The sequence below is a fragment of the Pyxicephalus adspersus genome, chromosome 4 (genome assembly GCF_032062135.1).
Source record: "Pyxicephalus adspersus chromosome 4, UCB_Pads_2.0, whole genome shotgun sequence".
Lineage (NCBI taxonomy): Eukaryota > Metazoa > Chordata > Amphibia > Anura > Pyxicephalidae > Pyxicephalus > Pyxicephalus adspersus.
This window is the reverse complement of record NC_092861.1, coordinates 2663893-2673997: the sequence shown is the minus strand read 5'-3', so window position 1 is coordinate 2673997 and position 10105 is coordinate 2663893. Positions and strand designations below refer to the sequence as shown.

Sequence of the window (10105 nt, the reverse complement as noted above, 5' to 3'; positions counted from 1 at the left end):
CCCTGTACAGCCTGTACACCCGAACCCCTGCGCCCTGTACTGTCCGTACACCCGAACCCCTGCGCCCTGTACTGTCCGTACACCCGAACCCCTGCGCCCTGTACTGTCCGTACACCCGAACCCCTGCGCCCTGTACCGTCCGTACACCCGAACCCCTGCGCCCTGTACCGTCCGTACACCCGAACCCCTGCGCCCTGTACAGCCTGTACACCCGATCCCCTGCGCCCTGTACCGTCCGTACACCTGACGCCGTGCACTTGGAATAAAGTCATTCAGAGTGAGCAGCCATTGTTCGTGGGAAGAACTCTGTCCTCATTAGCGTCCCCCCTTATATGGAGTAACAGATTCAACACCAACTACAAGAACCTGCAACTTGTCTAGATCTTACAAGAAGAACTGTTTTTCCTCATTATAATTGCTTTGTTAAATACGTTCTTTGTAACCTAATTAGAAATAGCTTCTCGGTATTTTTTTGCTTCATGGAAACGGGCTAATGAACAATACAGCTGCTCTTTATGGACCGCGTCTGTCATCACATGTACAAGAGAAAGTCAATCTGTGCTGCGTGTACATTACACATGTCATCGGCTTGTTAGAGTCTTCTGAGGCAGTGTAAATAAACTGCTTTATAGTCTGAGCTCTTCAGAAACCTCGCTGGTTTATTCATTGGAACTGGCATTGTCAGACCAGCATCAAACTTTTATTTATTATGAACTGGTGGCTTCCCTTTAGCAGAATATTCTTTATTATCTGGATTCTTCAATAAGGGGTGCCGTACATTCAAGAAACAATGGGTTTCTGTAAGAGAAAAATACACCTGAGGAACCTAACCACCTAATTATAAAACCTCACCTGTGCTAATTCAATTTTTGGGCCAGTTGTCTTGTTGGATGTCCCACTAGTTTCCAGAAGCAGTACCCATTAAATGTAACCAGTTCAAAGTCTGTTAGCTTAAAATAATTACAGATTCAATGAAAGCCAACTATGTTTCTTGCACACATCTTCCAGTAGAATTGGCATTTGATAACTAGATTAAAAAATGGGCTTTGTGCACTTTACTGTGACGGCATTATCGAACCTCCAATATTAACTTCCCATTAAGCACTATTTATTTGTTTCTTTTCATGCGATGGCAATATTGCATGTTTATTACATCTAGTTTCTGAAAATCCAATACCCGTATGTTATACTTAAATGTTTACAGGAAGCTGAAGGTAAAATAATGGCCTTTATTGATATGTGTTCCCCTTTGCTTTTTACATAATTAATGATGTTTCAGCTGTTCTCTGATCTGGTAATTCACCTTCTATTGTGTTTGTTTTTGTTTCCAGACCTCGGGTGAAAAAGTGAGTAAGCTGAGTTTGGTGGATTTAGCTGGAAGCGAAAGAGCCACTAAGACGGGCGCCGCAGGGGAGCGTCTGAAAGAAGGAAGCAATATTAACAAGTGAGCGTGCAAACCTTTCATCGTGTACATCAATTAGGGAAAGTGCTGTGCAGAAACGCAGATTGTTTACAGCATCCCATGCGCTTTGTGTTTTGGAGAGCTCCAACAGTCAGGTTGCAGCATACAGTGTGCCCTGTTTGGAGAGATCTAGTCTAACACTTATCTATTCTAACACTCCCTATTCACAGCGTACTGCATGCCCTGTGAATAGGGGCTCTAGTCTATCTATTCTAACACTTCCTATTCGCAGCGTACTGCATGCTCTGTGAATGAGAAGTTCTAGTCTAACACTACCTGTTCGGGGTCTACCGTGTACTCTCTTTGAAGAGATCTAGTCTGTTTACAGCGATCCGCTTGATCTGTGCTTGGACAGCTTCATTATAACACTGATGGTTGACATCATTCTGTGTACTTTGTGTCTAGTCTAACAGTCTCTTCACAACATAACATGTGCCAAGCTTTAAGAGATCTAGGCCAACACTGCCTGTTCTCAGCACACCGCATACTCTGTTGCAAGAGCTGTAGTCTAAGGCTATATACACACGTCAGTGGATTCTCGCCCAAGTTGTTGTCTTGGGCAAAAGGGTGACATGTACATCAGTTGCATTTGTGGATTCACCCTAAAGGAACAAGGGTGAAAGTCTGCTATACAAATAGAGAGAGAGAAAGAGAGGAAAGAACAGCGGGGTGCTGCTTGCTTGCCCTCCCGCTTCATAGAACAGAACAGGCACTATGTGCATAGCACATGTCCATTTAGCTGTTGCTCTTTGTCGTAGGAAAAAATCTTGAAAGATAATTTTCAGCGACAACGATTGCATGCGCATACGTAGCCTTACATTTCATGGTTATGGTATAATGTGTTCTCTGTTTTGAAGAGCTCTAGTGTAATACTCCCTGTCCACAGCATTTCATCCTCTAGTATAACACCCCCTGTCCACAGCTTACCCCATGCTCTAGTATAACGCCTCAGTCCACAGTGTACTGCATGCTCAGGTATAATGCTCTCTGTCAACAGCATACCACATGCTCAGGTATACCACTCCCTGTCCACAGCGTACCCCGTGCTCTAGTATACCGCTCCCTGCCCACAGCGTACCCCGTGCTCTAGTATACCGCTCCCTGTCCACAGTGTACCGCATGCTCTAGTATAACGCTCCCTGTCCACAGTGTACCGCATGCTCTAGTATAACGCTCCCTGTCCACAGCCTACCGCATGCTCTAGTATACCGCTCCCTGCCCACAGCGTACCCCGTGCTCTAGTATAACGCTCCCTGTCCACAGTGTACCGCATGCTCTAGTATAACGCTCCCTGTCCACAGTGTACCGCATGCTCTAGTATAACGCTTCTTGTCCACAGTGTACCGCATGCCCTAGTATACCGCTCCCTGTCCACAGCGTGCCCTAGTATACTGCTCCCTGTCCACAGCGTACTGCATGCTCTAGTATAACACTTCCTGTCCACAGCGTAACACATGCTCTAGTATAACGCTTCCTGTCCATAGGGTACCGCATGGTCTAGTATAACGCTCCCTGTCCACAGTACCCGTGTTCTAGTATAACGCTCCCTATCCTTAGTGTAACACATGCTCCAGTATAATGCTCCCTGTCCACAGTGTACAGGGTACAGGTTCTATAGTATATGGCTTCCTCTCCATAGCGTACCCTGTGCTCTAGCGTAACATTCCCTGTCCACAGCATACCCCGTGATCTAGTATAACGCTCCATATACACAGCGTACCACCTGCTCAGGTAGACTGCTCTGTCCACATCGTAACGCATGACTGAATACACACATGCAATTTTCGTAGCTGGAAAGATTTAACTGACAAGATGTAATAGTAAAGGATAAGGATAATGTGATCAAGTTTGAATAATTTTTGTCTTGTCACAACAGGTCCCTCACCACCCTAGGCCTGGTCATCTCTGCCCTGGCAGACCAAGGAGCTGGGAAGAATAAAAATAAGTTTGTTCCGTATCGGGACTCTGTGCTGACATGGCTGCTAAAAGTAAGTATGACGTTGTTTGGTTGTCATGCCCCAGTGATATTCAAATCATTGCCACGTTATGGTACAATGAGCACACAGTTACCTGGAAATAGTTTGTTGTGACTTTTTACTTGCTCACTATAACTTCACAGATACATTGCAATTGATTCACAAAAAGAATATAGGCTCTTCACATAGCAAAGTTTATTATTACCTTGCCAAGGATATTTCAATTAGCCTAGTAAATGAGATAAAGTTCTGCTAACTTCAAACACAGTCATGTGCAAGGAAAAATCCTTTTTTGTAGAATTCCTTGCTAGTGACCCATCTAGTGAAATGGGGGCACCACACAACATGGGGAGAACATACAAATAGCATGTCAGTAAGACGATTGGTAGGATTAAAGTTCAGCATTCCAGACAGATGAGTGCTGATGGGTTGATGTTGGATAATCCTAATCTTTCTTTTGGATAATTTTGCCCATTTTCTATCTTAAACCCAGGTCTTAGTTCACGTGTATTTTGGTTTACCATATACATCTTTGCTCTGGTGTTTCCTTTTAATTTTTTTAACTTTTTTATTTCTGATTTCATCACTAAAGGACAGTCTGGGCGGGAACAGCAAAACTGCAATGGTGGCCACTGTCAGCCCTGCTGCTGATAACTACGACGAAACACTTTCCACTCTGCGGTACGCCGACCGGGCCAAGAACATCGTCAACCATGCCGTGGTGAATGAGGACCCCAACGCTCGAATCATTCGAGAGCTGCGAGAAGAGGTGGAAAAGCTGCGAGATCAGCTGACGCAGGCTGAGGTAACGCCTATTCAGGATCCAAATTTGAAACTTTCTCAGTGATAGGACAAAAATAGTTTTCTAAAAGCAAAAAGTTTCAGTGCTTGCTACACTGAGTACTCATCTTCATCACCATTCAACTTTTTATTCTCTGGCCCTATCTGGGGCCACAGGGACTTTTTTCCTGAAAGCCTCCCCTGCTGAGTGTTCTTAATTTTTCTTGTAAAACAAATCACAATCTTAATATTTTTATCTTCTTACATTAAATTGCACTTCGATAAAAATCATAGGAATATTTGTGTTGCCCTTGTGTCTCCCTCCAAATATTGTCCCTAAATCTTTGAAGATCTCTTAATTATGGTGTATAGATTACACCAGGGAAAAAAAAAACAACACTCAACGCCGAAACTGTCCAATTCTGTTTGCAGAATATTTATAGAACAGAAAATATTTGATGGAAAAATAATATTCTGTCCAGGTACTTTTTGTTTTGCAATTTCTTTGAATTCTTGAATACATTAAAAAAGTACCTCCGGTCCCATTTCTTTCAGTGTAGCACGAGGGCTCCCTCTTGTGGCTACATTGTGTATGTAACAATCAGAAGTTTGTTCTATAGCTTTTACAGGGTCATTATTCACCCACTTAGGTTGCCAGCTCCACAAAAAATGGCCAGGCTGGTTGGGTTAGGCATTGTTTCCCCAGGACAGAATTATAGAAGCACTGTGTTTTTAATTATTCACCAGGTGCACCTTTCATATCTGTTTTTGCTGCCTAAAGCTACATAGACACGCGTCCAACGGTTCTCGCCAGATAAACGGCTCAGGGCCAATATCGGGCGGGAATCTGGAGTGTGTACAGCGCCAGTCGTCCATTGTCCGAACCACCGTCCTAAAGAGATTCATGGACGAATAACTATCCTAATGCAAGGGAAGGGGGTGAGTGTGCAGCAGGGTGCCGCTCTGTCGCTCTCCCCCTCCCCTCTGCATAGAGCAGATCGGTGCTGTATGTACAACACTCGTTCATGCATCGTGCAGTCCTTAGTTGTTAGAAAGGATCGTGAAAGATCCTTTCCAATGACTATTATTGTTAATTAAGTCTCCAAATCTAGCAGCAAATTGCTGTCTCAAGTTGACCGTTGCACCATAAGCTGCTGGAAGCATCTTGCTCCTCATCTGCCCACTTTAATTAAGTCTCCAAATCTAGCAGCAAATTGCTGTCTCAAGTTGACCGTTGCACCATAAGCTGCTGGAAGCATCTTGCTCCTCATCTGCCCACTTCCTTTGCTCTCTAATAAATAAATAACTTTTCCTGGAAATGAATCTTTTTGATGTTTTGGATTTGGTGTGAAAATTTAGAACTTTTCAGGGGAGGTTTATTGCCACGTGTGTTTTAAGTAATCCTTAGGACTAAAATGTGCATTTTTAAATCAAAGGGACCATGGGGGGCATAGTTGTAATTTAAATATCTATAATTTGTCTGGACTTGTTCCTGAATTCTAGTTTCTTTAATGTGCCTCGCTTTATTCTGTTTCTGTTTTTCCACCCTACAGTCTATGAAGGCTCCTGAACTGAAAGAACGGTTACAGGAGTCTGAGAAACTCATCCAAGAAATGACGGTGACGTGGGAAGAGAAGCTGCGCAAGACGGAGGAAGTCGCTCAGGTTTGTAACAGAGATGTTTATATCCAATAGTAATAAAAATGATTATTTCCTGTGTCCGATCTGGATAAATGCTGGGACTTGGTGACATATCTGTGCTACCAGTTTCGGCTCGTTCAGTTTTGGAATCCGTTTGCCTTTGATTTATCATATGTAGGGCCATATTCATATTGGAAAGCAAATATTTCTTCCCTTTCTCCATTGGGATGTGCTGATTCATAAAACAAAAATAAGGCCTCAGTAATTAGGAGCTCTGTGATTGGAGGAGAGCAGGTAATGTGGTTTTCCTCTTCTCGGTAAGCTCTTTCCTTTTTGAGCAGAGTCCCCTCCATAATTGGGGGGAGCCAGTCATGTGACTCTAACAGGGCGCATGACTGGGCTTTAGTTTTTGATTTTAATTCTTGGGGGTGCAGGGGTCTCCTGTCTTTTTGGACCTCCTAGATACCAAGCTCTGTCTGGACCCCGATATATAATAATAATGTTCAGATCCCACACTCACCTCATATGTTGGATGTTATAGTGTAGGCACCATATACGTAGTCATGGTGGTTTGTGCACACACGTTGGCATATGTTCTCCATACCAGACCTTCATTCCTTGGGCTATGACCCATCAGATTGTGAATCTAGGATCTGGATACTTCTTTTGGGGACATCTTGCTAAACTGGTTAGAAGAAAATGTCCAGTACCAAAAAGCCAATAATGCACATTAATTCTTTTGTGAGATTCTTTTTTCCAATAAGAGGTAATAAAACCTTTACCATTTTGATTGATGCCAGCACCATGCTAGCATTGTCCCTTAATGGCGATCATCCAAAACAATTACTAGGGTATTATTAATTTTATTATTAAACAGGATTTATAAAGCGCTAACATATTACACAGCGCTGTACATTAAAAAGGGGATGCAAATGACAGACAGATACAGACGGACACAGGAGGAGGAGAGGACCCTGCCCCAAAGAGCTTACAATCTAGGAGGTAGGGGAAGTATCACACAATAGGAATGTATCCTGGATATGTCTCCACTGCACTTCTTTAGTTAACTATTAAACACATTTCACATAATGACAGATAAAAGTTCCCACTTCTTTATTACTAGCAATTTCTTCACATATATATAACATCTCAAAGGGACTCTTTACCAGTGTTCTCACCAGCTCCTTTTAACAGGGTGCACCGCCCAGCTGGGTTACAATACATGAACAGCTGGGGCATAATACAAAACAATGGAAAAATAGGACATACTAAGGGGTAGCCATTAGAAAGTTGGAATAAAGAATACGGGGGGTCAGTGGAAAGCTGACACAATTATAGGAGTTACTGGATACCGGAGTCACGTGTTGCCCTGCCTACTTTTTGACCACCCCATTTCTAGGGATAACGCCCCTTTACCACGCTCCACCGCTGCTCTGTTCATGCATGGAAGACATCACCAATACAGTGCTCTAACCAGAGTATTCAGTTGCCAGGCCCCCACCCTGACATATAAACGGAGGGGTGGGGGAGCACAGCAAGGGTGAGAAAGTTCAATGGCATGGGAGCTTCCAGCAGAAACTTTCTGACCTAAAACAGGAGATGAAGCAGTCTCTATCTGACTTTCTGCAGCTTCTAATGCACACTGTGGCAGGCTCACAATGTAGGCAATTTCAGTAGAGGAGAGAAGCCTGTACAATAGCGCAAGATTAAAGAGAAAGCTGGACAGCAGATTTAGGAACAATTTATTAAATTTAACTAAAATTTTGGTTTAATAGACGAGTCAACAATGGCAACCCCTATAACACTATTCCCACAAGTTAACTTAGATTTATAGAGAGCCCTCTGCTGGTTACCGATGGAATTAAAGCTTCCCTGCAGATTGTTTATATTTGGTAGCATGGTGCCGATCTTGCTGTATGTATGCATGCTGATGTTATATTCTGGTTTTCTAGGAGCGTCAGAAGCAGCTGGAGAGTCTTGGCATATCACTGCAGACCTCAGGGATTAAAGTCGGAGACAACAAGTGCTTTTTAGTAAATTTAAATGCAGACCCAGCCCTTAATGAGCTCCTGGTTTATTATCTTAAGGTAAGTCGGTTATGGAAATTTCTAATACATAATAATGTTCAAGCCTTGATGAGATATTTTAGTGTCTGTCTGGAGAAATGTTTTCTTCAAATAGAATACAAAAGTGAGTTGCAGGTAAAAATTGATATTAAGGTTTGATGTCACATCCTTGGGAACGACTTGGAGAGCAATAGCTGCAGCAGCAATCAGGTCAGTGCTAGTAAATAGTCTGGGATCTGTACGTAGGTAGGTAGTGGTAACTGAGCAAAGCTGAGGATCAGGCCAAGGTCAGTAGCCATGTGTGTCATGATTGCAATGAATAGAGATGAAGAGCAGTCTGTATATCAGCAGCATAGGGTTGGGGAGCAGTAGTGGAAAACGATACAATTCAGCAGCATGGGCGAGATACTGCAGAAGCGCAATAATCTGGCAAGCAGGAAATTCAAGGCATATCTTATATAGGAAGTCAAGAGGGGAACCAAGACATTCAGAGTTCATCTAGGCTTTAGCTATTGGGGAAGACTGAGCTATCCAGCACTAGAAGTGGCACAGTAAGAAAAGACATTATTAATATTATACAGTATTTATATAGCACCAACATACTGCGCAGCTCTGTACAATAAATAGGGGTTGCAGATGACAGACAGATATAGACAGTGACACAGGAGGAGCAGAATACCCTGCCAGAAGAGCTTACAATCTAAGAGGTGGGGGAAGTATCACACAATAGGAGGGGGATATGGAAGGGTGGGAAGTAGTGAGGGTTTAGTAGACAGAAGAAGACGGGTAGGTGAGGATGAAGCGTTGGATTTTGAGGGCTCTTTTAAATGAGCAGAAAGTAGGAGCAAGCCGAATAGTACGAGAAGACCATTTCAGAGAGTCAGGGCAGCTCTAGAGAAGTCTTGGAGCCGTGCATGTGAGGAGGTTATGAGTGAGGAAGGCATTAGTAGGTTATTGGAGGAGCGGAGGGAGTGGCAAGGGGGGATATTTTTTTTTTTTTATCAGGGCAGAAAGGTAAGTGGGGCAAGAACTATGGAGGGATTTGTGTATCAGGTAGGAAGGTGGGATGAGATCTGTGGAGGGATTTGAAGGCAAAGCACAGGAGATGAATTTGACTCTCATGTGAAATGGAAGCCAATGAAGAGAAGTACGTAAGGAGGCAGCAGAAGAGTGGTGGTGGAAAGGCTGTGTATGGGGTAAGTAGGTGGGAAGGCAGTGTATGGGGTAGGTAGGTGGGAAGGATGGATGTCTGGCTGCAGCAATCATAGGAGAGAGTTGGAGAGGAGAGGAGTCGGGTTTGTAGTATACCAGAGGAAAGGATATTACAGTAGTCACTGTCAAACCCAAAAGCAGCCCCGGGTTTGCATCTCTGGTTAACCAGCATAGGACTTTATTTTCCATCAAGGCATTTATGTAGACCCCTATTACCTACAATCCCCTATTTCCACCTCCTCTAAAGTTTAAACCCTAAATTTGTGACCCCATTGCACTCCTTTACTCCACAGAGGATCCAAAAGCCTGGTTGTGATGTTGATGGAATTGCAATGTTCTCTTCAATGCTTTAAATCCTTTTGGTTCATACCTAGCTCCACACTTTGCTCTTGTACCACCGCCATACTGCAACCAGCCCACTTTGCTGGCATGGAGTTGGTTTGCCATTGAAAACCCTGCTGAACTGTACCCAAAGCAGCTATGTTGTTAGAACTTACAGCCCAGTTTAGGGTGCTGAGTGTGGATAGATTTTTAAGATTATATTAGCATTGGAAGTTTACTTATAAGTATGCTTAAGTTTAATTATAAGTATAAGAGTATAAATGGTTGGAAAAACAAATATTAGGGAGTGGGGCAATAGAACAGGGAGTACCAAACACACCCTGTGTACTTTAGTTACATTTTTTTGGGATGTGTGGATGCGTAAAAAATAACAATAGTAAGACTAAGGACAAACTTTGAAATTGCTAGTTACTAATAACATTGTCAACTCTAAAGCTCTTACATGTCATCTGTAGTTCCTGGTGGAGCAGATTTATATGTATAAACGAAAGAGAAAATACCAACAGGAAAAAGGAGGTTCTGATTCCCCTATATAGATCAAAATCTGGGGTCACCAGCAGGAGGAAGGGAGTCCTGATTCCTCTATATAGATAGAATTGTGGGGTCACCATCACTAGAGGGGTCACC

The 10105-nt window shown here is 43.2% G+C and overlaps 1 protein-coding gene across 1 annotated transcript in view; it reads left to right on the top strand.

Moving 5' to 3' along the window:
* KIF13B (kinesin family member 13B) overlaps nt 1–10105 on the top strand; it is a 119475-nt gene that overhangs the window by 39795 nt on the left and 69575 nt on the right. The window contains exons 8-12 of the mRNA XM_072407229.1: nt 1332–1444; nt 3339–3450; nt 4031–4243; nt 5772–5882; nt 7811–7945. Of these exons, the coding sequence (XP_072263330.1) occupies nt 1332–1444; nt 3339–3450; nt 4031–4243; nt 5772–5882; nt 7811–7945 (684 nt within the window). The remainder of the gene's footprint in view (nt 1–1331; nt 1445–3338; nt 3451–4030; nt 4244–5771; nt 5883–7810; nt 7946–10105) is intronic.